The 27,338-nt window shown below is 39.8% G+C and overlaps 3 protein-coding genes across 3 annotated transcripts; 2 read left to right on the forward strand and 1 right to left on the reverse strand.

Moving 5' to 3' along the window:
- Positions 1 to 2,308: 2,308 nt before the first annotated feature.
- LOC146583828 (serine/threonine-protein kinase pim-2-like) lies at positions 2,309 to 2,978 on the reverse strand. The gene is made up of 3 exons (XM_085281342.1): positions 2,747 to 2,978; positions 2,490 to 2,660; positions 2,309 to 2,400 (listed from the first exon to the last, which is right to left on the reverse strand). The coding sequence occupies exons 1-3, from the start codon at positions 2,976 to 2,978 to the stop codon at positions 2,309 to 2,311; spliced, it is 495 nt and encodes a 164-aa protein (XP_085137468.1).
- Positions 2,979 to 8,157: 5,179 nt separating this feature from the next.
- On the forward strand, positions 8,158 to 21,497 carry LOC146583829 (uncharacterized). Its single transcript, XM_085278169.1, has 16 exons — positions 8,158 to 8,676; positions 11,238 to 11,299; positions 11,597 to 11,635; positions 11,744 to 11,980; positions 13,589 to 13,794; positions 14,036 to 14,211; positions 14,419 to 14,463; positions 17,053 to 17,128; positions 17,261 to 17,362; positions 17,464 to 17,498; positions 18,238 to 18,390; positions 18,563 to 18,691; positions 18,900 to 18,938; positions 19,479 to 19,604; positions 20,120 to 20,246; positions 21,388 to 21,497. Exons 1-16 carry the CDS (start codon positions 8,158 to 8,160, stop codon positions 21,495 to 21,497), a joined length of 2,181 nt encoding a protein of 726 aa, XP_085134295.1.
- A 171-nt stretch (positions 21,498 to 21,668) lies between these two features.
- Positions 21,669 to 26,761, forward strand: LOC146583830 (uncharacterized). The gene is made up of 8 exons (XM_085278181.1): positions 21,669 to 21,795; positions 23,444 to 23,584; positions 24,184 to 24,263; positions 24,388 to 24,411; positions 24,642 to 24,895; positions 25,903 to 26,019; positions 26,094 to 26,215; positions 26,307 to 26,761. Exons 1-8 carry the CDS (start codon positions 21,775 to 21,777, stop codon positions 26,379 to 26,381), a joined length of 834 nt encoding a protein of 277 aa, XP_085134307.1. The 5' UTR covers positions 21,669 to 21,774; the 3' UTR covers positions 26,382 to 26,761.
- Positions 26,762 to 27,338: the final 577 nt, after the last annotated feature.

A 27,338-nucleotide genomic window follows, 5' to 3' on the forward strand; every position in this document is an offset into this window, starting at 1 on the left:
TTGGCTCTATCAATACAGTATTAAATGCTAACAGGTTGAATATAATCAGAGAAAGTATATACAGTGGTCCCTCCTTTATTGCAGCAGGGGTTCTCAGAATAACTAGCCCCTGGCCACGCACTTTATACACTGTTTTCCCCACACACATGAACATTGGTCACAGTTCTCACAATTGATTCTCAAAGTGCAAACCTTTGTAGATTGCAAAACGTAAAAGTATTATTATGCCGCGTTTTGTCTTCATCTGCCCGCCACTTTCGTGCGCCCTTTCCCCTCGCGGTGCAGGTGTCTATTTCCGAATGAGGCTCATAGTTATGGGTGTTTTTGTGCTGTTTTTTCTATTGGACGTGATGGTTATCAAAACCAAACATGATAAATTTGGCAAGCGCAGGAGACACGACACGGAGCAGATTTGTCAATCAGGCTGCAGAATGCAATGCTGTACGGTGCAAAAAAAAGAAAAGAAAAAGAAAATCAGCGGAAAAGCGAAGCAGTGACAGCGGGACCACTGTGTGCTGCTTATTAATAAAGAAAATATATTCCTATATGACAACATGCATGAAAGCAGAACGGTATTTGTACGTCAGTGGGAAAATAGCGGTGGCTTGCTAGCTTTTGTGCGGCTTCCCCGGGTCAGCGAAAACTTAAGAGAAAACTTAAGAGAAATGAATGAACCAGGTTGCCCTTCACATATCTTCCTCCAAGCTCGGTCCTTTATATTCCTGTCTCGGTCCAGAAAGCAGCTGGTGTCGTGCAGCTCCAGGTTGTTTGCTACGGCGTTGATTAGCCTTCCTTCCATTGAAGAATGAAGGGGTTTGGCTGGATCTGCCCCTTTGACCTAGGTCACAGCCACGTCACCAGGCTCCTGATTGGTTGTCGCGGCACGATTTGACGCTGGAGTTCAGATTTTTCCAACTCCAGGTAGACGCGTAACGCGCGTATGCACAAAATGCAACACAAAAACTCACGCGCGTGGTTTTATTCGCGAGTCAAACGCTCCAAACGCGCTAGACTGACGCGCGTTTCAGGCGTTTTGGCGTTTTGGCGACACAAATCTGCTTCCGAATTTTCGCGGGAGCCGCAATCGCGGGTCATCGCGCTTTTCCATTGACTTTACAATTAAACCTGACGCTCTGTTCGCGTCTATCGCGTTCGGTGTGAACACACCGTAAGAGCTTTTTATAGAATAAATTGCATGACTGCAGTGAGAAAGCAGTAACATCACGACAATGTCAGTAGGGAGTGGGGAGAGGGTTTTAGGAAAGATTCGAGTGCCCGGTCTTACAACTGCAGCACAGATCATAATAAAATTGCTATTTGCTTGGGTATTACCTTCATGAATGACATCCATATTACTAGGAAGCAAATTCTGCATCTTCAAGTTAGGATTTTAAGGGGGATAAGGGGCGGGGACACCAACTGATGTGCAACTTCTACTAAAGCTTTAGCATCATACTAATGATTCTTGACGCCAGCGAGGCTGACAAAGTGGTGTAACAATTTGGTTTTTTTTAAAGATAGAATTTCCTATTACTGACATCATTTAGAAACTAGGGTTTGACTCCTGTGTGAGACCGTAATTTTCTTTATTTATGTAACTTTTGTTTTCACTGGCAGTTTAGTGTTAGGTTAGGACAAAAAACAAATTAGGAAGGTTAAAGACAGAACATTACTAGATTGTGGTTTTAATTAAAATGTAGCCTGTGACAATGCTGAACACATGACAAGCTACTTTAAGGCATATCACCCAGTTTGTAATATTGCTAAACATTTCTGAAGGCAGACGAGTCATGCTGGCTGGGTCAGTGTCATTTTTGTTGTAATTGATGTCTGGTTTGTTCTGTTCCCTAGTGATGGGTAGGGATGGGTACCAGTAATCCTTGAAATAGTAATAACACAGTATCCTCAGCAAAGATGAATTAAACAAGTTTTATTTTAATGGAAGTTTACTTCAAGTCTTAGATTTTTACTGTTTTTTATTTGATTACTTTAAAGTATATGATTACATTTGAGTAATTAAATAAAGACAGTTTTGATGGAGCTCCTGAGCCAGCCCAAGCTCTCTATGAAGACGAGGAAAAACTCCCCTGGGGGGGCCAGATTGACGGGAAGAAACCTCGGGAAAGCCCATTCAAAGAGAGATCCCCTTTCCTGGGATGGCTGGGGGGGTTACAGGAATTCCAAAACACTGAAATTTAAAGTGGGCCAATTAAAAAAATTTTTTCCTGAAAAAAAGAAAGGTAATTCATACATCACACATAAATGATAACGTCTGAATTGTGTGCGTTTGTGTGTGTGTGTGATAGGCTTATCTCAGCCAAGTGTGATGCTGTAGGTCCTCCAGCGTCGGCCGCGTCTCCGGGACTTTGGTTAAACACGCGTCCAAGAAATCCCGGCAGTCTGGAAAGAAAGGAAAGAGAAAAAACATGAAGATGATAGTTCCAGTGGTCCAAGCCATCAGTCAGTCTTGAAGTGTGACGTTTTCTTACTTTTGGACAGATGTCTTTTGAATTTCAGGCGCTTTTTGAGGAAGCTCGTGGTGTCAAAGTCCCCCGCATGAAGCGCTTCGTACAGAACCACTCCCATTTGCCATACCGTGGTGGGTCCACACCTGTAGCAACTGCGCCCGTACCACTCGGGAGGGGAGTAAATTTCTGTACCTAATAAACAGACACAATTGCAATTTCTTCTAAAACAAAAGGCGAAAACTGTGACATCTGTGAAGAGCAAGAGCAGAATATGTTACCATAGAAGAGGCGGTACTGCGACCGCTCCTTAAAAAAGCAGCTGAGTCCAAAGTCGATGATACGAACACGCGGTACATCTGAGCCGGTCTCAATCAGAATGTTCTCACTCTTGATGTCCCGGTGAAAGATGTGTTTATCCTCCAGGTGCTTCGCAGCATCAACCAGCTGCTTCAGAATGACCTGGAAATAGAGCAGGGCGATATGACCAAAAATATTCATCACGATATACATTTGAAAAGTTGCGATAACGATATAACTGACGATATAACTGACACTAGACAAAATACTTTACAACTCCACAACTTTATTAGTGCAAAAAACCCCATCAATATATTTTCACTTAAACAAGCAGCTGTTTTTTTATGTCCATTAAAGTTATATAAAAATGTAACAGTGCAAATTCCTCGCTGACAGTTTAACCAAAAGGCATTTCCAGTGGAAACTGGCCGACATATCCTCAGCATAACCATGTATAATATCCACAAAACTTAAAAAGAGGTTATACACACACAATACGGTAATATCATGTTGAGGTGCAGTACGTATCACTCCGCGAGGCGCCTGCCTACGATAGCCGTAATGCTCCGACAATCCATCGAGCGGTGCGGCTTTGTAGCTTAGCAAAGTCGCCGTGCACATAAAACCGTTTCGAGGTCAGTAAACACAACCAGAGTTCATACATAAGGCGCACGGGATTATAAGGGGCTCTGTCGAGTTTCAGAAAATTCAAAGGGTTGATTTTAAGTGTGCCGTATTTTCCATACAACACGGTAATAACGACGGCCTGCTAGCATGCGCTACCAAAAATTGTGCTTTGTTGTGTATCTGACGGACGAAAGCTAAACCAGTTCCACACCACTGAAGCTGCAGCATTTTTACAAACCAGAAACTTAAACAACTGAGTTAAATCAACACAACTTTTTCATATTCAATAAACCTGTGCATTTTGTGTTCATAAAATGCGATTGAAACATGTTCAGATGAAGTAAGTTGAGCTCTTGGAATATTTTAATCCTTCACAATTTTGTCATTTTATTTCAACAGTATTCAATAACTTTTACCCCAATACTACTTGGTCACTTAAATACTACATGCTGTCTTCATATTACATAATGTTCAACAAAGTCTAGATCCTGGTTACCATAAAAATTGAATGGGTCTTCAACAACTACCATCCTTCTATCTTTATCCTGGTTGCAGGAGGGCTGGGAAATAACCCTGAAGTGATAGGTTACAAGGCACGGTACACCCTGGACAGCTGACCAGTCTATCACATAGAAACAAACAACCATTTGCAACAGCACTAACCACCATGCCAACAATCTAGGAAATGTAGGAAAGCTATGATTTCCTGTATTTGATGCAGAATTGTTTTGTTTTGTAATAATACACAATAAATAGCAATAGCAATAGCATGCACGTGGTGCGTGTGTAGTGCCTCTTATAACTCCTGCAGTTTGAAATCTTGTGCGATCTTGTGAATTTCATGAGTTCAGCAACTAACCACTCTCACTAGATTGTATCAGCTCATCTCAACAAGAACAAATTAAGTTGTTGAATTTCGTACAGATTCTTCATGATTTAATTACGTTCATAGAAACATGAAATTATTGTGTTCAAATTACAAGTTAGACTTTTTTAATGTAACAACCACCCAACTTACTTTTTTTGGTAAAAAACAGTAGAGGTGGCTGCTCGACTTGACTGAGATGGATGCCTTCCTGAAACCACGATCTAAAGAGCGCGAGTCTGAAACCCGTGCAGTGTCGTGGTCGTGGGATTTAACATTGATATATTATTGACTTACTTCACTTGAACATGATATAAACAATTTAATCTAGCCTCTCTGCATATCATGTAGTTTCTACACTATGTAGTTACACTTAACTTTAAAGCATGAGGCAATTGTGTTAAATACACGCAAGATGCTTACGTAAATCCAAGAGCTGGCCAATCCCTTTTTTTCAGTGTACTTACCTGGATGATTGAGCATGTATCAAGACAATGAGTCATTTACTTTAGTAAAACTGTGTAATGCAACAAGAAAAGAAAAAATATCCGAACTATAGCACCGACTTTTAAATAGCAATCAAGCCCAATAAACAGTTTCTTTTGTTAAAAGAGGGGCCTAATGTCCTCCACAGTTATGTGAGATGATAAAGCCATACAGAAAATGATTACTTCAAGATATAGCTGCTAAAAGTCGTTCTACTACCGAAATGTGTATGTATCCTCTCCTGATTTATTTCCAAAGTTTACTCACTTGATTTGGATTACTGAATGGAACCTAATCATTTTATTAATCTATACACACAGAAATAGCCACACAAACTAAATTAGTTGGTCAAATTTTATTCAGACACTTGATGAAATAATCACACAATGTGGTCCTTCTAATGACAGCAACATAATCTTGTTAGGAGGTGGTGGGATTGTCACATGCAGTGAGCTAGCATGATTTACTTAAAGCTGATGTGATTCCCAGATTGGACGAACTATTTGCATTTTCCTCATCATTATTTTTATTTTTGTTTTCTGATTGCTGATTGGTAGTGGTTGCCAGAATTATGCTTTCGCTTAAAATACAGTGTTAGCTACTAGTGCCTCAATTTCTTGGTTGTCTAAGAAATTTATCCTATCAGAGCCTTCAAAAACAAAAAATAAAAACAAAAAATATATTTTACAAAACATAATTCCAATTAAAATAGTTAGCTGGGTAAAATGCCACATTTTTTATGTCACAGTTAGTGCGATTCTTGATTCTTATGATAAAATGTAATTATATTTTAATCCCACAAATTTCTTTTTTCTTTTTATGAGAGCTCACACACTTAAAGGATATCCCAAAGTCACACATTTTACAACAGCAACCTCATTTTATAAATGCAATACACTACAAAACAAGTGGAATAAAAGCAAAACATTAATAATATGCTTTAGTGGAATTACTACAGTATCTTGAAATTTGCCGTTTCCGTTCGTGCTTTTATTTTGAAGGCAGCCCATTGAAACGGAAATCGTTGCGCTGGGTCACCTGGCTACCGTTTAGCGTTTACTTTCCGTTAGCAAAGTTGTAGATTGCAAGAAGTTTTTTGCGAGTATACATTTGAGCACACCAGAACAAAGGGATTACACACATATAAAGCACGGTATGTACACCGAGTTGTTGTAAAGAAAACAAAAACAGGCTTGTAGGCTTGTGAAATGGGACGGTCTAGCCTCCCTCGCGCTGCCCAGGTTGCCTATCAACCGTTATACTAAAAGCGGGAAACGTTTCATACAGCTTTGTTTGACAGAAACGGAGTAGAACATATTTTGTTCATTTGTTTCTACATGAGCTTTGTGTGATGTGATAAGTATCTGAGGCTGAGACCACACGACTGTAAAACATGATTGTTGGGCTTCATTTTTGTACTGAACAGTCATTTTAAGATTAGCTAGTAAATAACAATTAGCTCATGTTGTTCATGAGACTAAAGTCATCTTACTTTGGTAATGTAAATATAATATGGCCAATATGATAGTTATTATATTAATCATTATTAGTTATCACAGCAGTGAGTTCGAACTCTGTGTCAAATACTGAGCTTCAGTAAAGATTCTATGGCATTATTTTAGTGCCACTATGCTCAAATTCTTTTTACTTGCGCTCAGAATAGTGGCACAAAAATAACGCCATAAGATTCAAGTTACAATTATTTATATTTCCTATCTCCTTAAATCTTCACTCAAAGACAAGTATGTTTGACAGTGTGTATATAGATGTATCATATAGAAAAGACAAATATTGTTCGTTTAATATGCTGGCATTACTAAATTTGGCTCAATGCTTACATATATGTGTAAAAAGAAAATGTGCGAGCTGTGGTAACTGTGTCTGATAGAATGAAGAGTAGACTGATACATGAAATATTCCTTTATTGGGTGAGAAAATCAGACCATGTCATAACTGCTTTAAGTCATACAGAATAGATATCAGAGCCTTAAACAGGCTGACTTCTGCTAAATGGGTCAAACTGGGCAGAAAGTATACAAACACATAACATCCTTATAGAATATGATGTAACACTATAGATCAACTTAGCTCAGAATATATAAAGCATATAAACAATTACAGCAATATGATGCAACAAACACAGCAGTGCTACTGATCCAAAATACTCAAAGCTTCATAGAACTGAAACAAACATTTATTTTAGCTCCATTCTGCTGCTGATACATACTTTAGGTTTCTGAACATTGAACTTGTTGCTGCCTTTCATAGTGTGTAACTTGAAGGCCCTGAGTACTTTCTCTCACACTGAAAACACTGGGATGATCACATTATTTGAACATTACCTAATAAGACTGATTCAGCACAGACAGTTATGTTAAACTTTCCTAGCAGTCCTTCACAAACAGGGAACAGTCTGTCTATTCTCTCCATCTGTCAGCTGCTGCTGGCTCTTCCTCCTCCTCTTCCTCACACACTGCTGAGTTTGTCCTGGTGGATCATCAGGGGTGCAAAGCCTCACAGATGATGTGCAGCAGTGGGTCCCTCAGTCTGTCCTCACTCTGGACACTTGCAGTTGTCACACATGGAAATGAAATGTGTGATAAGCTGCAGGATTCAGACACAAGTGTAACTTATAAACACACGTTCATACTTTTATTCCACAATCAGAGAGAAAGAAACAGAGAGAGAGTGCAGGACAGACAGACAGGTGACAGTCTCAGGTGTACACACTGCTACACAACAGCACCAGAGAAGGAGGATTTAGTGTTTGTGTTATTACGAGTGCTACACAAGAAGAGTTCCCAGATGGTACAGTGGACACGTGTGACTGCTGTGATTAAAGCATCTTTCTTTCAGCTTAACGAGTGAACCGTCAGCTCGTTCAAACACACGTTAAAGTCCGTTTGGCTCGACACCACCGAACAGAGGCAGCAATATAACATAGCTAACATTAACAGTGCAGTGAATCCTGCTTGTTGCGATCATGTTTAGGGGGTAGGAGGATGTGTTCATGACTTATGGCAGTTTGCACCAGTCCAGGTCCATCTGTGTGGATTTCATCTTTCCAAGATTCTGAGGCCCAGTACAACTCATTAACCTGTTTTCTTTGTTTTCTTTATTTTTAACTTTCCAGCTTTCCATTGCCATCGAAGCGTTACACCCCTTCTCCTGCACCAGGGTACAAACAGAGCCCCCTACATGGTAGGCTCCCAGGGAGCTCTTTACTGATCGGACAGCAAGCTGCATGCTTGCGGCTGGCTCAGCTGAAAGCCCGCCTTGCGTTGACACAGATAAATAACGCCATTGCTATTGGTGGCCGAACCAATACACGCGCCCCATTTATATCTACAACACCCCCCTTTCCTGACAGCTGCAGCCATCAGTCTACTAAACCTTCTGAAGGTTGCTAACACCATGTCCCATCCCTTATATAACCCCTATGCCTCTGGGAAACAAAGTTCAGCCCAGGGGCGCTATGGACAGTCGAGTATGCAGGCAGAGAGAGACTCTCATAAGACACCTCCTCATCTTGGGCCTGGGTCCAGCTTTAGCTCTTCTGGAGTTTCATCTGCGTCTCCTGCAAAATCTGGAGGAACAATCCCATCACTGCTAACTATGCCAATGAGCTGCAGGCCAGAAGGGAGTAAGACTTCAATGGAAGAGGACATAAAGAAGTCCAAACCTGTGGGCTCTGCAGAGTCTACTTCAGAAACAGCTGTGAACATCCTTATGCAATTTGGACTTGAAAAAGAGGACCTGGAACATCCAATCTCATACTCTGAAGATCAGATCACTCCTGACAACCTGCCTTTTACCTTACAAGTGACAGAGGATATCCCAGTGCTGGCCCAGATGCAAGACTACACTGCCACTTCACCTAGGGTCTTTCCGCATACCTGCTCTCTATGTAACAAGGAATGTAATCAGATGAAGGTAAGTCGAAGATTGTTCGATGTTTTTGCTTTCAGTCAGTTTTTATTTATTTGAAACGCAATGTTTTTTGTTTTGTTTTGGGATTGTTTTTAATTATTTGACTTTGAATGCCATTATAGGATTTTGGTTTTGAAAAAGCTTCATGGATGCTACTTTAAAGTTTATTTGGTTTGTTTTATTCACTATTACTGCATAATGATGACTGTAGGAAGACTACCAACTTGGACTGCAAACATTTGGACACATTTTCCCATATTTCTGCAATTCAGTATTCTGTAACAGAACTTTTGAAGGATTACAGTCCAGACTAAACTTAACTATATGTCTACCAGATGTTGTAATTTAAAAAACTACTTCAAAGAGACCTTCAGAAACTTCAGTGGTCTGTACTTGCAATTGATAGATTTAATGTCTTTTGACTTGATGTAAACCCATGCGAAGACATTCAAGGCATTTGCTAACAATGGAGCCAAGGCCTCAGATGACGTGATGAGGAAGAATCTGCAAGCATGAAGAACCTGTGCATCAGAAAATGTTGGAAGATGGCTGTTTTTTCATTTGTCTCTGTCCTTGGGCTACTGTTCCACAGTGCTCATTCAGCTTTGCTTTTCCTGGAACTGTTGCTGAATGTAAAAGTTCCCCTTTTTGTCTTTTGTCACTAGAGTGAACAATAGTGTGTTTGGTCCTTTATTTTATATCAGTAGGCACCTTGTTTTTGTGTTATACTAATTTTCTTTGCTCATACTTTAAGTTAGTGTTTCGGTGTCACAAGACTTTTACTACCACAAACATAAGCACCCTGGGCGCAGCGCCCAGTCATGAGCTACACAAGCACCAGCTTTAATTTGACTGATTGTTGAATCTCTCTTTATGGATGTGCCTTCCTTTGCTGCACCAAATTTCACATTTGGGCTCCTCGTCAAAGAAACAGCGCCTTCCTCTTCTGGCCTATTTCAACATCATCTTCCTGTCGCTACTCTAACTGTGATCAACATAGGTGGTGCATTTTGTCCTAATCCAAACTTGGCCTCTCCTGAGACGACCTTCTTGGAACCTTGGGAAATTTTGATGCCATAAGAAGAGCCTGAGTAGGGCTGGGTATCGTCACTGATTTCTAGAATCGATTCAATTCCGATTCACAAGGTCCCGAATCGATTCGATCCACGATTCGATTTAATTCGATTCGATTTAAATCTGGGAAATTTTGACAGTCAGAAATATTATAATTCAGATCAGTACATTTACATATTTTTGTATCAATCAAAAGGAAGCTGACACACGCAAGACTTTATCACAGGTGTAAGCGTCACAGCAGATGCTTTTGTGTCAAAGTAGCTGAAGATAAAACACAGAAAAACATGAAGGTGATTTTCCTGGCCTGGGATTTTATAAAAATGTTCTGCAGTACATCAAAAATGAAAGAAAACCATTAATCAACATATGAACATCACCTCTGACGTTACAGCGGTTTTATTAGAGACACGGTTAAGCGTTTTACATTTTGAATAATTTTAAAAAGTTTAAATTTGTTCAGTATTGAACAGCAGAAATGAGGTTTTCTTTTCGGAAGAATGTAAAAGGGAAAAAAACAGCGGCTGACAGCCTGTAAACAGCGGTAGACTTGTGCGTAACAAGCAAGCGAATAATGAAGAAAGGGAAACTGTTCTTGAAGTACAGAGAGAGGGAGAGAGAGCTGTGCATCACGGTGGAAGCAAAACAGTAAAAGTCAGAGTGAATTCATGATGATGTTTATGTGAAGCGTTTGGATCTTCTTTTGCTGCTGGTTCGGTCAATATTGTTTGGAGAGAGATCAAACTAACAGCTTTAGAATCGGCTCATAAAGGGCGTGAACACACAGCGCGGACCCGCCGACAGATCAGAATCAGCGAGCTGTCGGCTTTCAGCCCCGACCGTGAGAAAGGCGACATCTCACTGATTCTGATCCGCGGGTCGCGCTGTGTGTTTAAGTCTATGTGCAGAAGCCGTGTTCCTGCTCTCATTTACTGTCTTAACTGTTTGGTGGTTCTTGAAATTTTGTGAGATGTCACCTGAGATTCTGGCATTTTGGGCAAAATAAATTTATATTAAAAAATCGATTCAGGATTTTAATGAATCGATTTTACGTTATCCAAGCCAGAATCGATTTTAATCGATGAATCGATTATAAAAACCCACCCCTAAGCCTGAGAGTCCAGAATCCAGAGCCTAAGATGACCCTTTTGTTTTGGTTGTTTGTAGTCAGATGTTTGACTTGTGTTTTCCATATATACTAAATAATTTCATCTTTAAAATTGTATCCCAGGAGAGGTATAATGTGTCATGCTTATTTGTTCCTGTTTTGTTTTTGGCCCATGAAGGTTTCTAAGTGCAATCCAGGCTCCTGGCTAATGTTATAATGCTTCTCCGTTCAGTGAAGGACTAACTGTTAATATTTTAAGATTTTTTTTAAGGCCACTGCAAAGTTTAGTGACCTTTTTATCAGCAAGTGATGTCAATGACAAACATTGCTCCTGATAATAATGAATCTGGTCTAAATGTTTGTTTTTTGTTGTGACCACTAGGATTGGGTCTCCCACCAGAATACCAGCCTTCACATCGAGAACTGCAAACTTCTGCGAAAGCAGTCAGTCTTTCTTCTCTGTACTTCGTGATTATGAACCGATATCTTTGGGGCAGCGCAACCATGGTTGTGCCGAAATGATGTCGGGGTTGTAATGCTAGGATAGCTTCCTAAGAACTGTTCATTTGTATTTTTTCATTTTTCTTTGTCATATTTGTTGCGTTCCTGTAAAGCACCTTAATGATTTATTGTTAAAAGGCTGAATACATTTCTAAGTTTTTGAATTAATGAACAATAATATATTTTAAGGACATTCTACCTGGCAACATCTGACAAAAATGTACCTGTGTTTTTCCACAGATACCCAGAGTGGAACGGTGAAATAGCATCACTGCGAGGGTAAATATCTTCATTTGAAGTCATTTGGCGAATAAAAAAACATGCCAGCATTGGAGCCTTTCATTTTCTTTCATTTAACTGTGCTTTTCTTTTTAATGCACTTGTTAGTGCGTCAGGTGCCAAGCCCTCTCCCGCAACGTCTGCTGAGACTTCCCAGAAGAAAACCAGACATGAGAGTCGTTCCCGTTCCTGCAGCCCCCGCAGTCATCGTGACTCGGAGCAAAGCAGCGACAGGCGAAGAAGGCTTTCCCGCTCTCGCAGACCCCGCACTCATCGTGACTCGGAGCGTAGCAGGGACAGGCGAAGCAGCCATTCCCGCTCCGGCAGCCCACGTTGCCACCGTAAGTAAGTAAGTAAGTAAAATTTATTTATATAGCGCTTTTCACAGATAAAAATCACAAAGTGCTTTACAACACAGAAAATGGGAATATAAAACAATATAACAGTAAATAAAACAATGTAAAACAATAAAACTATAAAAACAGCATAAGAAGAAATTAATCAAATGCTTTTCTAAATAAAAATGTCTTCAGCTGTTTCTTAAAACAATCAATGGAGTCCGTGCAGCGAAGAGACAGTGGGAGAGAATTCCACAACCGTGGTGCCACAGTCTGAAAGGCCCGATCACCACGAGTTTTAAAACGAGTGCGTGGTACCACCAACAGTCTCTGATCTAATGACCTTAAAGCCCGAGAAGATGTATGTGATTTCAGCAGGTCAGATAAATATTGAGGAGCCTGACCATGCAGGGCCCTAAAGGTTAGAACTAAAATTTTAAACTGAAACCTAAAATTTACAGGCAACCAGTGAAGGGAGGCCAAGACTGGAGTGATATGCGATCTTCTCTTGGTGCCTGTTAAGAGACGTGCTGCAGCATTCTGCACAGTCTGAAGACGATTTAAGGCTGATTTGTTAAAACAAGTAAAAAGGCCATTACAATAGTCTAAACGAGAAGAAATAAAAGCATGAATAATCATCTCAAGTTCAAGCTTTGATACCATTAGTCTGAGTTTAGAAATATTCCGTAAATGATAAAAACAGTTTCGGACCAGCTGCTTAGAATGCTGCTCGAGCGACATCGAGCTGTCAAATAAGACACCGAGATTTCTAAGGCTTGATTTTACGTAAGGGTCTAAGAAGCTGATATGCTGTCTAATTTCTGGGACCATATGGTCTGGAGCAATAATTAGAGTTTCTGTTTTATCAGAGTTTAGTTGGAGAAAATTGTCATATAACCATTTGTTGATTTCTGTCAGACAATTACTTAAATTAGACAATTTATAAAACTCAGACATTTTGAAGGAACAGTATAGTTGGATGTCGTCAGCATAGAGATGATAGGAGATATATTTATAGCGCTTAATAATCTGGCCTAGGGGAAATACATAAAGTAAAAAGAGAATTGGACCCAGGACAGATCCCTGAGGTACCCCACACGGCAAAACTGTTGATTCTGATGTGACATGATTCATGCAAACAGTAAAAGATCTCTCAGACAGATATGATATAAACCATTTTAAAACAACACCAGTAATCCCAAACAAGTTCTCGAGTCTGTTTATCATGATACTGTGATCTACAGTGTCAAAAGCAGAGCTGAGATCCAGCAGGACCAGCACTGTGTATTCTCCGTGACTTGCAGAATAGGAGGAACAGTCATTCCTGTTCTCAATTACGCAGCCGCCGAAGGGAGAGACACAGAAGCCAATCACGATCTCTGTACAGGTCCAGACGCAATCGCAGGTCTGTCCAACAAACATTTTGAGAACTAGGATCAATCAAGAAGATTTAGCTCTCCAGTGGATTGTTAAAGGGTGAAATATAACATATATATAAAAATATCAACTTGAAAAAACTTAATTGGTGGACAGCATTTACCTTTTGTATCCATGCTGGGTGTGTGCTTTGAGATGTTTCTGAGTTATTAAGTTCTTTGATCCATACTTTTTTCAGGTCCCGGTCTCATTCTGACTCCTCGTGGTATGACCGTCCTTCCTCTTCACGATATCGATCACGCTCAAGGTGCCGCGAGAGAGATGAGAAACGTTCATCAACGAGGAAAAGCTGGGAGAGGCGATCGTCGACTGAGAGGTCATCTCCGAGGCGAAAGAAGTCAAGCAGCTCAAAGATCTTGGCAAAGAAACTGCTGGAAACATCAGGTTTGAAAATTGCTTCATGTTTTATTTTTTTGTATGTACTCATTAGTTTTTCTAAGATCAAAGTTCTCCTCCCCCCTCACAACCTTAACTTTACTAATGTAAAGGATAAATAAAGACCAGTGCCACCAGAAATGTCAGCATAGTTTTTTCTACTATTATAAAACTTTCAGAAACGGTAGATGATTTTCGAGACTTGGCACCCACCAAAGTGTGAATCTCTTTTGCACCTGTGGTCTTTTAGCTCTCCAGTCCTTATCAAACCAGTCTGACCTGGAGACTGTCGTCAAAACTTTGGCTCCTGCCCTGCTGGCTGAGCTAGTCAAGATGAAGTCGTCCCCATCAACATCATCATCATCGTCCTCACGTTCTGCATCTCCAGAAACAACTAAAGGGACGCCTAGCACAGAGAAGACAGAGGTGACTTCATATTATGCCTTTTTTCATGAATGCACAGTTTTGGACAATTTATAATGTGATCAGTGACAGATGACGTGATTGTTGATGCCACACAACCAAGATTAAATCTTTCAACACAGATTTATACAAGCAGATAGTTTGAGTCAAGTTGTCATGATGAAATCTGCATTTGGTTTGTTCATAATTTTCTTCCCTGTGTTTCCACAGGCTGGCAAATCTTCCCCTCCGACCATGGTGAGGCTACAAGGGACTGTAAGTAGTCTCTGTCACAGTGATGTGATTTCTGCTATGGAGAAAACATTTTGAAAAACTAAGTCAGTTGTTTTGTTTAGGTCAAAATTACAGGTATGTACACTGAAATTTGTTCACTGTTCAGGGGCGGATCTAGAGAAATTTTCTTAGGGTGGCAAAGAAATCAAATAGGGTGGCAAAATCGAAGCCTTCTTATTTTTCAAACACATATGCAGGTGGTTACATATGGTTAGAATAATTCAAATGCAGTAAGTATACACGTTTTTCATATAAATATAGTCTAGAACTTAATTATTGTCTGTAGCCCACATAATTACACACTTTAGTTACATAAAACATGTGAGTTTCTGTATAGCCTGTATAATAAATAAATATGTAGCCCAACAAGTATAAAATCCAGACACACTGTTAGAAAACAGTCACATTGTTACAGCTTAAATGACACAAAATGTCAGAAATCTGCACTGTCATGAACAACAATTTAAACCTAATTTTTCATGATTTGTTGGATGAACCCACTGAGGTCTGAAATACAATCGGCCATTTTTGACTCCTTTTGAGTTTACGTTTGTATTTCACCCTCAGATTGTTTCATTTTATTTTGTTCCCCTTGCCTTGTTTGGTGTCATTCTTTTCAGCTCAACTGAATTTAGTTGTTTTTTTCACTGACATACTGCATTAGTATTACTGATCTGAAACCACACAAAGAACTTAAAATCCTAGTAGTATGTTTTTACTGTAAAAAAAAAACACCACAGTATATTTTTATAACTTGAAATGCAAATATAAATTGTACATTTTGTAAACATATACAACTATTTATCTAAAAATGCAGCCGATACACCTGCCGTTTTTTTTTTTTTTTTTCATTTTGTATAAGAATTTAAAAATATTACTACAACTAAAATGAGAGAACAATTAGGTGTCGCACTAAGATGCCCCACAAACTATGTGTGCCAGTAAAAAAAAAGTTTGTCCACCAAAAGACAGAACAGCACAGGGACAAACCTGCAGGCCTGATAACAGCAGCTGTATCACTCCGCTGGTTTTCTACTTAGTGACAGTGTTTACATTGCAAATGTGCCTTTGTGACATTCATTAGTGCCCTCACTGACACACAAAACAAAACGACTACACAACAGAACTACACAAGACAACACACTAAGTAAACACTCCACACTAAACGTCACAAATCTCCCACATCTAAAAACTCTCTCTCTCACTTGCTTGCTCTGTCTCGCTGCCGTTACCGTCACTCCTAAAACGTTTCCCTCTTCCTAAACAATCAAATCCCACGCGTTGACTGTTTTTTTAATTGGTCGACATGGTACATTTAGGAAGGTGGTGGCTTTTTTTCTTTCTTTACTGTTTTCGTGCTGTCCTTACAAAACGCTTAAAACACACACACACAAAAACGTGACGACAGTATTTAGAACAAAGCGTGGCTTATATATATTATCATAACTCTGGATTTACTGGCCTGTAATTAAAATTTAAAAACTTTGAAGTCCGAATTTTCAATGTGGGCTGAAATAGAAACTCAGCGTGGCTGCAGCTTGTTGCTGTGTCAGCTTACATCAGTCATGTGATTTGGAGGTGCAGCGTGTCCGTGGACCACAGAGGGTTAATAACACTCACCTTCCTTCCATTTCCAGAGTGTAACATCCACCCACCTGTGTAAAAAGCGAAATTCCCATGGTGTTGTTCAGAATGTGCTCTGGCACAATCATAAGCATCGCTTGCTACTGAAAACAAGAAAAAAGCCGGTCCTGCTATGGGCTGAACCATTTGTTAATGGTGGAGGGGGGAACACTATGCAATATTTTCAGTTTTAGCATTTATATTCACTGTTGACTGTAACTACGTTCAAACTGTTAATGCTGTCTTATTTTAATAAACAACACTGTCATATGCAAAACTGGGGTGGCACTTGGGGTGGCAAGGGATCATTTTAGGGTGGCACTTGCCACCCCATGCCACCCTTCTAGATCCGCCCCTGTCACTGTTATAGATGGATGAGATCATTGACCTACTTGTGAATCGAGAGAAAGTTCCTCTCCTGTTTGTCTCCTGGTTTGCTTCTGCAATCTAAGATAGATATTTATGCACCGTAGCTACAATTCTCTATAAATATACTGTCCGTTCACGGTTGTAGTCCTGCATTCATTATGCGGTTTAAAGTCAGTTGGTTATCCTTACATTTCTTCTACAGTCTCGCACCCCTCAAATTCATAGTTACTTTGGATTATACTGAGCTTTTATATAGTCATCCCCATGTCAGGAAGCTTCCGCTCAAGTCTAATGCTATGAAAGCATACACACTGTACTTTGTTTTTATTTTGCTGTGTTGCATTATGCATTTTTTAAATCTATATATACACATTGCACTGAAAACATCCTTGGAATCGCACTGGTTGCTTGCAAGTTGCCACAGTTGCTTGTGGTTTGCATGGAAGACTCCAACTTGTCTGTAAATACTTGTAAGCTCATGACAAGTGCTCATGTATGATTCTTAGTGTGAATGTAGTAACTTAACAGTTTTGGTAGTAATACAAACTAATGTATGTTCGTTGTGTGTGTGTTTGTAAGGAAGCTGCGGTGGCACCTAAAAATACAGCCAAGGCTACGGAGGCTGTTGAACCAATTAAAGGTGCTGCAGTTGACGGTGAGCCAAAAGTCTTGGCTTCCAAAGCAGAAACGGCCTCAACCACGCAGATTTGTATTTAGATCAGCTGGGTGATTTGCATCCTATCTAAACTACCACTATTGAACTTAACTACATTTCCTTTATTCCAAGACTCTGTGACTGCAGAGAAGATCTCAAAGGATCAGCCGGTCGCTGTTACCCACCCAACATTTTGGGAGCGGATACAAGAGCAACTGCGTCCAGAAAGAATCCGTAAGAAATCCCCAAAGATCTGTATGAAAGATTTCTCAATGTGAAGATATTTTCTATTTCATAATTATTTTTTGGTTTTTCTTTTGCTCTGCACTTCACAGGTTGTCTCAAGACAGTCAAACTTCCCAATTCAAAGGTAACATTAAAAAAACACTTCAATTATACCTGTAAGAAAAACATGCTTTATCAAAGTGGTTAAGTTTTGATCTGAAATAGTTCAGTTTGTTTTACAAGTTTGTAGTTGGGTTATATCTCATTGTCAGGTGACGCTCAAGTAGGTGTAAATGTAGAAAAATGTTAAAAATTCACTAGGGATGTCGCAATACCAGAGATTTTGTAGTCAGTATAGACACCAATAGAATTGCACCATTCTTGGTTACCAATTTAGTATTGTAATAAAACAATTATCTCATGTACTAACACATACTAAAACTCCTTTATTGAAAAGCTAGTTTAACATGTTCAAATTATATGCACAGTCATCCAGGACATGGTGGTTTTGAGTGCTTAAAAAGGTTTTTCCTTCCCAAGTTTGACATGTGCAATAGTGCTGTTTACACATTGCCTTTTGGGAATCAGTTATCACTGTTTATGGATCCACCTTAAATGAAAAGTACTTTCATAGCTGACTCTTACTGCCTTTTTTGTCAGTGAGTCAAGGTAGAGCTGCACTACGTGAAACAAAGAAAGAAAAAAAGAAGTAAAGGAAAATTAGCATCAGAAACATTTTGTAATAGGTACCTGATTGTGTTCATAGTTGTAGACAGTGCTCAAAGTGAGGTTTATAAGTTAATGTTTGCATTTTTCAGATTTCTGTCTGGAATTTCTTCCATTGCAATTGTGAACTGATCCTGAAATTCTTTTCGTTTGCACAGCTTGTTTCGCTTGATTACAAGGTGCTGTTAATAAGCAACCTGCCAGAGTATCACGATGGCTGTTACGCAGAGGAGGACATCGCCGGTCTGCTCACTCGACACCGATTTGAGTATTACGACGACACGATCTACGTTATACCACAGGCACGCATGGTAAGCACCAGTTTGCATTGGGCTGGGTTATGACCTTCATTTTAATGGCGCTCTAAATCTCTTTTCTAAGACGACCTAACTAACATTTAGTTAGTTAATGCGTATTTTGTGAGTGCCTGTCTTCATGGTTATTCAGTAAAAATCAGTGTTTGGTTGTTTGTTTTTCCTTCAGGCTTTTGCCCTCATGCCGACAGCAGTGGCAGCTAAAAACATCGTGCTAGCATCAGAAAATCACGATTTTATTCTCAGTGGTTCTAAACTTCGACTGCAGGTTGAGAAGGGCAACATTTTAATGACGCCGGTAAGCACTGTGTGTAGATAATGCAATCTACTGTTGTGACAGATGTTATTACAATTATTTGAAAATATTTGTTTCTGCTTGTTTATTTAAAGTGTGATTATAAATGTAAAAAATATTTCTTTTTGTAGAAAAAAATACCTTTAAGCTGAAATAAATCGAACCGAATCCGAAGTGATGTAATGATTTTGAACTGTTTTTTTTCTTTCAGCTTGAGTTTTATAAGTCTCTGATGAAACGGCTATGCTATGTAAGTAACGCACATATCTCAGAAACAAAGACTGCACTCGAATACCTTTAGATTTATTGGTCAGAGTATAAAGTCATAACTGGAAGCACTCACATCCAAGTCAAAACACCTTGAAAAATGGGGACATACCCGTTTTTTCAGATATTCACACAGGGCTAGGAAAGGTTTGGAGAACTCTTTTCCTGGAATAAATGAAATCCTCATTTAAAAATGCATTTTGTATTTTTTTTAAACATTTGTTTAACGATTTGAAACTTGTGCAAAAAATTAGGAAATTGGGAACGAGCCAAATGCGTTTTCCACGGCACTGTGTGTACATTAGTTTAAATACTTTTTCAACCAGTGTTATCAAAAACAGCGAGAGCTGCAATTATAAATTGTTTGGAAAATGAAGATAGCTGCCAGGGTGCATACCTGCTGTGTGAATATAAGTGCAAACTTATGGCCTTGATCTTGGAGCTGTAGTATAAGAATGTTTGGAATGTCATACTGTTTGTGGGGTTGTTGTTTTTTCACGTTAACCCGGTTTTCTCGAAGCAGCAAGTGACTGACAATGGAGCACGATTAATCTACATCAGGAACATCTCGCCAGGCGAGTCCCGGCATCTCAGAGAAGCTTTGAAAAAAATGGATTGTGTAAGAAACTACCTGCCTCTTCTCAACAAGGTATAAACACACTCATAAATGCCAACAAGTGCATGTGTTAGAAGTCTGTGAAAGGCTGTGTGAGATATGTGCTTGTGTAAGTGTAATCTTAACCATACAGAAAAATTGACAGATTAACCGCTTGCACACCAAACTAAAGGACGTGCACCAACCTTCATAAATCCATCCTTCAAAAGAGATAATGTGTCTAGATTTGGATGCTACTTATCTTGAGGAAAGCACAACTGCAAAACTATAGCGATAGTAAAGAGAGACTGCCGATAAGTTGCTCGCTGAGCAATTCTTCATATGCTCATGCGCACTAGTATTTATCACATTACAGCATTAGTGCAGGGGTCATGTTGAGCATGGCTCCAGTGCATCATTGAGCCAGGATTTCTGACTCTTGAATCCAGTGAACTCCACAATAAAGCTGTACTTAGTTCACTCTTTCCACGTGTGCTTAGCACTTGTTTTCTAACATTTACAATGTGAAGGTAAAATGTTCAGAATACATTTTCTTTCTTGTGTTTCAGGTGTTTATCGAATTTCAGTCTCTTCGTGATGCTGATCGCCTTGGCGTTTGGTACAGCCTTCTAAAACGGCCCACCGGCCACAAATTGTCAAGGCTGAAAATACCACAGTGTGGATGTACCTCACTGCGTAAGTGTTTTTTAAATGGGATTTTAAACAAATATGATTTAAACGGAAACAAAAAGATGGGTTAAGTTAATGGAAGGTCATCTGGTAAGACCTTTCTTTCGCTTTCTGTTTGTGAAACACTCATGAATAGATTTTTCAGGTCTCCCCTGGGCTGTGGATAAAGTGCAGACAAAACTGCTGATTTATTGTTGTTCACAATCAATCATTGTGACACATTCCCTCAACTTTTATCCACTAACACTGTGATTCTGGTTCCCACAAATCCTTTGATGCTCATTTGCCTTATTATCTCTCTGACCTCTTTTCTGGCCCCTCCAGAAATCTTTGCTCCATCAGTGGTCAATTTCCTTCTGCTTGTCTCTGCCCCAGACACATGAGCCAGAGCCATTACTTAAACTGCACTTTTTCAGTCTGGCATTTGATCTAACCCACTAATCGTTGTTTTTCTGATGTCTATGATACCTTGGGTATCTGTAAAGGTGCTTAAAGTTCAAATAAAAGTCAAAACATTGATATTACTGGATCATTGTAAACATTAAAAACCTGTTTTGCACCACTCGTTTTTCCTTTTCTTTCCCCCACAAAACTTTTAACAAAACTTATTTTTGCTTGTGCAGCACCAAGATTGCCAGACAAAGCTTTGCCAGACAGCGAGGTTGCTGTTGATGGTGCAACTGTCCCAACAGAAGATATTACCATCCCACAACGCAGCACTTCACCATATTGGATCACAATGACAACTAGTCCCTTTGTGTTCCCCACTGTCTCTCCTTGGTTCACAATCCCAGGTGAGAGAAACAGCTGGAAACTAAAATTAACCTCCAGATATAAAGTGTTGACTGTTACTAACTGTGTCTGTTTTACACTTCTAGAGTATTTAACTGTCAGTGAACCTGATGACATTGAGGTGAGTGCATCTTATAAACCCAGGTTTCATGTGTTAAACAGGAATCCTTGAGTAAATACCAAGAGGTGTCCATTTTTCCAAATACTCACCTCAAAAACCACATTTCTTTTTTTCTGCTAAACTTGGTTTCATTTTGTCTTCTCTATGTGCTCAGTAATAATAATATATTTTTTAAAAAGTACCGCAAAGTTTCTCTTCGAATAAACTTTGGTTCTTGAACCTTGTGTCTTGCAGAAAGCCCAATCTCAAGGTTCTACGTTCTCCACCATCATGTTGACCGGTTTGCCAGAAGGAAACTACAGACAGGAGGATGTCACCAAGCTGGTGTGGCGTTACGTCCCTGATCAGACTGTTCAGACTCTGTACTACAAAATAATCGTTTTATCACTGCAGAGGAGGGTGAGGAGTAGACCCAGCAGGCTGATACAGAGAAATTTGCATTTGCAAATTGAATTCAATTTAATGATTGATATTGAATGTTTCCTCTGCATCATTTTTCCCCTCCAGGCCTTTGTGTTTTTTAACAGCTGGGATGCGTGCTGCGATTTCGCCAGGGATTACCTCAAAAATCCAGTTACTGTTGGAGAGTGGACGCTCAGAATCCACATTGTTTTACAAGACATGCTTCCTGGTACAAGTGAGGTATGAAAATGGAGCAATCGGGGGCTGTTAAATCGGGGGCATGCTCCTGTTTCACTCAAACTATTCAGATCCCAATCAAAACAGATTTCTCCTCTAAGGAGTGAGCACAGCATCATCCTTCTCTGGGCTAATATTACTAGAATGAGAATACTCAGAGTACTTTATTGATCCCTGGGGGAAATATATTGGTTACAGTACAAACAGTAACACAGACAGATACAAGAAGTAAGGAATAGCACAATATATACAATATATACATACATATAAGTCACTCATTGATAAATATCTGAATAAGAAATGGAAAAACTAAAAATATGCATGAATTTCAAATCAACTATTTATTGTTACTTCGTCTGTATTTGTTCTAGTGATGGGATTTCCGGCTCTTTTTAGAGATCCGGCTCTTTCGGTTCGGCTCACTAAAAAGAGCCGGCTCTTTCGGCTCCGAACCGGCTCTTCAGGTTGTTTTGTTGCTTTAATTAATTTATTATTAACAATAATATAAAATTATGCACAAAAGGAATTACTAACGTAAAAACAAGTGGTTTTATTTATATATGTTTATATATAAATATATGCGGTGGCCCCTAGAGACAAAACACGTACAAACTCCAAAACACATTTCTAGCATGAACTGAACTTCCAAAGCAGAGCTACTAGATCACTTAAATTACACAATTGAAAGCATGTGTGTATTGTTTGTGTATTTATACACAGGCACTCATATATATATTCAAATAATTTTAAAAAAAAGTTAATTTACCTGTTATTACCACACACCAAATCCGGTCGTTGGTACTTGCTGGCTTGTGTAGCCACAAGATAACAAAGGCTCAACACTGCGCCCAGCATCCTGGAGCACTTCTGTTGTCTTTTGTACGTGTTTTGAGTTTTTATGTGCTTCTGAGTTTTTATATGCTTCTGAGTTTTTACGTGCTTCGGAGTTTGTACGTGTTTTTACATGTTTTGGAGTTTTTACGTGCTTCGGAGTTTGTACGTGTTTTTACATGTTTTGGAGTTTTTACGTGTTTTGGAGTTTGTACGTGTTTTTACGTGTTTTGGAGTTTGTACATGCTTCAGAGTTCGTACGTGATTTGAAGTTTGTATGTGCTTTGTCTCTAGGGGCCACCGTAAATATACTTTTATTTATTCACTCCACATAAAATGTAATAAATAAATCATATAATACAAAAATCAACTATTCACATTTCAACTTTTAACTATTTAAATTTTCAGCTTTTTCCTTTCACAAATTTAAAGTGAAAACAACACAAAACACTGCAAACCACAACACAATTAAATATAAATTATAATATGAAAACTAAAAGAACATGCATATTCTCTGTCATATGGACCTGCATGAATAAACTTTCTCAATCCTTTATCATCTGCAACCGAAAATAGTTGTGGATGATTACTATACCTTTCTAATGTTGTTGTCCCTGCCTCTCTTTCTCTCTCTCTGGCTCTGTTCCTGTGCTACTGAGTGTAACTACCGCCCCTCCCCCCTCTGCCCAGCGTAAAGCACAAGGCCCGCGTGCAGAGTGAAGCGGGAAAAAAGTGCGAGAGAGAGGCTGAGAGAAAGAAAAAAAAAAAAAAAAAGCAGCAGGCTCGGGTCTCCCTGATCTTAACGCTGGTTGTTTTTCAGCATGTTCCAGAGTCGGAGTCTCTGGAGGACCGGCTGCTGAGTGTGGAGGTCTCCGAGGTGAATGTGGACCTTGTCATGATGATCATGGAAGTGGTGGCGTCCATCGCTGCTTTTGTCAGATTCTTGCCGCTTGCCAACAGGGTACGATTTCATAAACACGTGCAACTGTTTTATGTTTTACAGAAGGCTGCAAGGCTTGTCATGGTGTCTGCTGTTCTTTTCATATTGAGAAACATTTTAAATGAGTCTGAAGGAGACTTTGTGGTTTTTTAACACGAGTTGAGCAAGTTTAAATATTCCATGTACAGACAGTCCCTGCGGCAGGCAATCTGAATTACACATGCCTTTGCAAACACTGGTGAAGAAGGACTGCCTGAAATGCACCAAGTTCTCAACCAAGTAGTAATCTTATGACCTGTTCAGCCTTTTGTCCTGGCCCATCGAGCAGGGGAGATCCCTGCAGTTTGAGGCAGCGCTAAGTTATTCTTTTAGTGTTTCTTGCTCAGTGGTTTTATTGTTCAATCAAAACTTTGCAAAAGTATAGAAATATGTTTGCACTTATTTCCCATTTGCAAGTTTAAAACTCCAAGATTTTTTTTTCTTTGCCTTGTACTATCGTACAGGGCAGTAAAGAAACTCGCCAGGACAAATTCTTTATCGCCCTGTACAATACAAATCGTGCCTGTAGCACACCCATTGAGTACCACTGTGTTGCTCAAATATCCGTTCTGTTCTCTCAGATATGCATTGAGATGGCCGAACCTGGTGGATTAACACAGGTGATGGAGAGCAAAGTCACCAAGGACTATTTATCTGCTTGGTAAGTGTGTCCCACGATCAGAAGTGAGAAAAAGAGGAAATTTATTTTACACTGTGTTTCTTCATTTTCTTTAAAGTGTCTTCATGTCTGTCTGACCTTGTGCTTCTTTCTCTCCTCTTCATAGCAGTAAAGCTGGACGTATTGAGTCGTGAGTATCTTTCTTTTTCAGCTTTAGTGGCAGAGTCAAATATACCATACGCTCCTCAAGGTCGTCTGTAGTAAACAGTTCCCAAAGATGCAAAAAGAGCAGCATGTGATTTAGATATAAGCAACTCTAGATTAGGAATTTGAAATGGAATTTCTTATTTCACATGAACATTTTGTGACAACAAACCTCTTTTCGTGGTAACCTACTGGCATCTTTGCTTTCAAATTCAGTTTGAAGAGCCTGAAACAGCGTCTGCAAGACTCTGGTGACAACCTCAAAATGAAAACCAAGAAGACCGCAGAATCGACTGATGCAGTGACCAAAGGTGACTGCCAGGCGGAGAGCCAGAGGACCGAGGAGGAAGCAGGGACCCAGCCCGATGCTGCAGCCGCCCCTGCTGGACAGCAGCCAGAGCCCAAGTGTCCTGATGACGAGACACAGGAGGGAGAGGAGAATGATGGATGGAGCATGGCCGACATTAAAGGTACAAAGAGCTGCTTTAAATCAGCAAAATACACCGCTCTGACAGCCAAAACACAGTAAAGTGAATATAAAAAGACAAGTTGTGATATTTTGTGGCTCTGATCTCATATTTGTGCTCCTCACTGTGCTACAGACATTCAGCCTGGTGGTAGTAATATATTTTATATATGTGGTGTTTAAGAAATGCTCCGTTGGTGCGATGACTATGTCCCACACCATCACCAGCCTGAGATTTTGATACAAGGCAGGATGGATCCAAGATTTCTGACCCTACCATCCTAATGTCACAGCAGAAACTGAGATTCAACAGACCAGGCAGCGTTTTTATTTTACAGCGTTGCTGAGCCTGTGTGAATTGTACCCTCAGTTTTGCGTTCTTAGCTTAGAGAAGTCGAACCCAGTGTGGTCTTCTGCTGCTGTAGCTCATCTGCTTCAGTGTTGGATGTGCTGTGCGTTCAGAGATGCTCTTGTGCATTGTAATAAGTGGTTGTTTGGCTTGCTCTGGCCTTCCGGTCAGCGTGAAGCAGTTATTTCATTCTCCTCTAAACTCAAAAATGCATTTCCTCCAGGGAACTGCCACTCACTGGATATTTTCTGTTTCAGACGGTTTTATGTAAACCCTAGAGATGCTTCTGTGGGAAAATCCCAGCACATCAGCAGTTTTTGAAATGCTAAGCTCAGCAAACATGCCACGTTTAAGTGACTTAAATTATTTTTCTTCTTCATTCTGATGCTCAGTTTAAATTTCAGCAGGTCACCTGACCATGTCTACATACCTAAATCACTAAGTTGCTGCCATGTGATTGACTGATTAGAGAGTCGCATTAATGAGCAGTCAAACAGGTGTACCTAATAAAGTGGCCGATGAACGTTTCAGCTTTTCAAGTAAATCGAAATCATTTGTTCAATTATTATTGAGTTATAATTGAATGTTTAAATATGTTATAAACCCAGTGGCTCCTGTAGCAGATTCGTTGATGATTAACGTGTCGCTCTTTTCATTTTCAGTTGTGGCTAAACGCAGGAGGGAGCTTGTCGGAGCTGAGGCAAAGCCATCTCGCTCTCAGTCTCCGTGTGTTGTAGCAGATTTCAGACTGCCTCAGTTCAACCCTAACAGCCCCATCGGTCAGACACACACACTCTAAATTCAAATGTGTTGTTAATACTTGTCTAATCTTCCTGTTTCTGCTTCTCTGCAGGTCAGGAGTTTGTGGTCCCTAAATCAGGATTTTTCTGTAACATCTGCTCTGTTTTCTGCCTGAATGAGAAGACCGCCAAGGAACTCCACTGCTGCAGCCAGAAACACTACGACAACCTGCAGGTACGCACGCACATACATATACACGATTCAGCACACAAAATCACACTGTTGGCCTAACGATGTTTGTTTTCTCACTTTTCCCTTTTTTTAGAAATATTATGAGGAACGTCGACAAAGAGCTACAAAAGCTTTGTCTCAGACGTCTCCAGGCTCCGTTTCTGACTGATGGACCTGATCTACTGTATTTTTAACACATAACTGTGCAGAGTGTATATATATGTATATGTGTGTGTATGTGTGTCCTGGATGACTGTGGATATGTTTGCGGTTTTGTGATTTGTTTCTTATTTCCTGTTTTACTTTGAAAGTTCATGTCTTATGTCAGTGTGTTCAGTTTTACCTCTCCCCTGTCTCGTTAGCCTGATTTCTCCCAGCTGTGTCTCCCTCCCTCCCGCCCATTCCCTAATTACTCCCCTGTGTATTTAAGCCCTGTGTTTTCCTGGGCTCCCTGTCGTGTCGTACCTTCAACCTGCTGTGTGTTTGTAATGTCCAGTCCTCCAGCACCTCGCTTTAGAGTCTTGTTTTCCTTTTGTAAGTTTTATTTTGTCAGTCATTCTTCCAGCAATAAAGCTGCGTTTTCAGTTTATTCCCGTCTCCAAGAGTCCTGCATTTTTGCGTCCACCGCTTCTGCTCGCCTGCCACACAGCCAACCATGACAATAGCAGAATCTAGTATAACATGGAAACACCTACCTGAAACACAGACTTTATGTATTTTAAGTACTTGAGTAAATGTTCCCACTACTATCTGCACTCACTTCTGAAGATATTTAGACTAGTGAGAGAACTCTGAGCTCCTCCGCTTCATGTGAGATTCACTTTCCACTGTTTCCTTTCTTTCTTTCTTTTTTTTAAATCCCTTTCCATTGCATTAATGTCTTGAAATACCAGGAAACCAAGCATCTGCCTCTGGAGACTTTTGACTCAAAAGGCAATAAAAACCAAAACAAATGTAAAAAAAATGAATACAGGAAAAATTCCATTTTCACAAATGTCAAAACATTTTTCAATTAAAATTAATCTTTTTTTCCTATTAAAAAGTTGTAAAAATGAGTCCAAGGCCATGATGCCATAGCAGAGGATGTACTTCCTGAGGGAGTTGAAGAAATTCAACCTGCCAACAC

The sequence above is a fragment of the Mchenga conophoros genome, linkage group LG1, assembly GCF_057382185.1.
Source record: "Mchenga conophoros isolate Kocher_MC1m ecotype Shallow Benthic linkage group LG1, M_conophoros_male_GT1.1, whole genome shotgun sequence".
Lineage (NCBI taxonomy): Eukaryota > Metazoa > Chordata > Actinopteri > Cichliformes > Cichlidae > Mchenga > Mchenga conophoros.

Excerpts from the sequence above, each read along its gene's own strand:
- LOC146583828 (XM_085281342.1), bottom strand. The coding sequence starts at position 2,978 with ATGTATATCGTGATGAATATTTTTGGTCATATCGCCCTGCTCTATTTC. Across the intron at positions 2,661-2,746 it reads GCAGTACCGCCTCTTCTATG|GTACAGAAATTTACTCCCCT; the intron begins GTAACATATTCT and ends TCTGTTTATTAG. Across the intron at positions 2,401-2,489 it reads CAAAAGACATCTGTCCAAAA|ACTGCCGGGATTTCTTGGAC; the intron begins GTAAGAAAACGT and ends CTTTCTTTCCAG.
- LOC146583829 (XM_085278169.1), top strand. The coding sequence starts at position 8,158 with ATGTCCCATCCCTTATATAACCCCTATGCCTCTGGGAAACAAAGTTCA. Across the intron at positions 17,363-17,463 it reads ACTGCGTCCAGAAAGAATCC|GTTGTCTCAAGACAGTCAAA; the intron begins GTAAGAAATCCC and ends TGCACTTCACAG. Across the intron at positions 18,692-18,899 it reads GCAACATTTTAATGACGCCG|CTTGAGTTTTATAAGTCTCT; the intron begins GTAAGCACTGTG and ends TTTTTCTTTCAG.
- LOC146583830 (XM_085278181.1), top strand. The coding sequence starts at position 21,775 with ATGCTTCCTGGTACAAGTGAG. Across the intron at positions 24,412-24,641 it reads AAAGCTGGACGTATTGAGTC|TTTGAAGAGCCTGAAACAGC; the intron begins GTGAGTATCTTT and ends TTTCAAATTCAG. Across the intron at positions 26,020-26,093 it reads CAACCCTAACAGCCCCATCG|GTCAGGAGTTTGTGGTCCCT; the intron begins GTCAGACACACA and ends GCTTCTCTGCAG.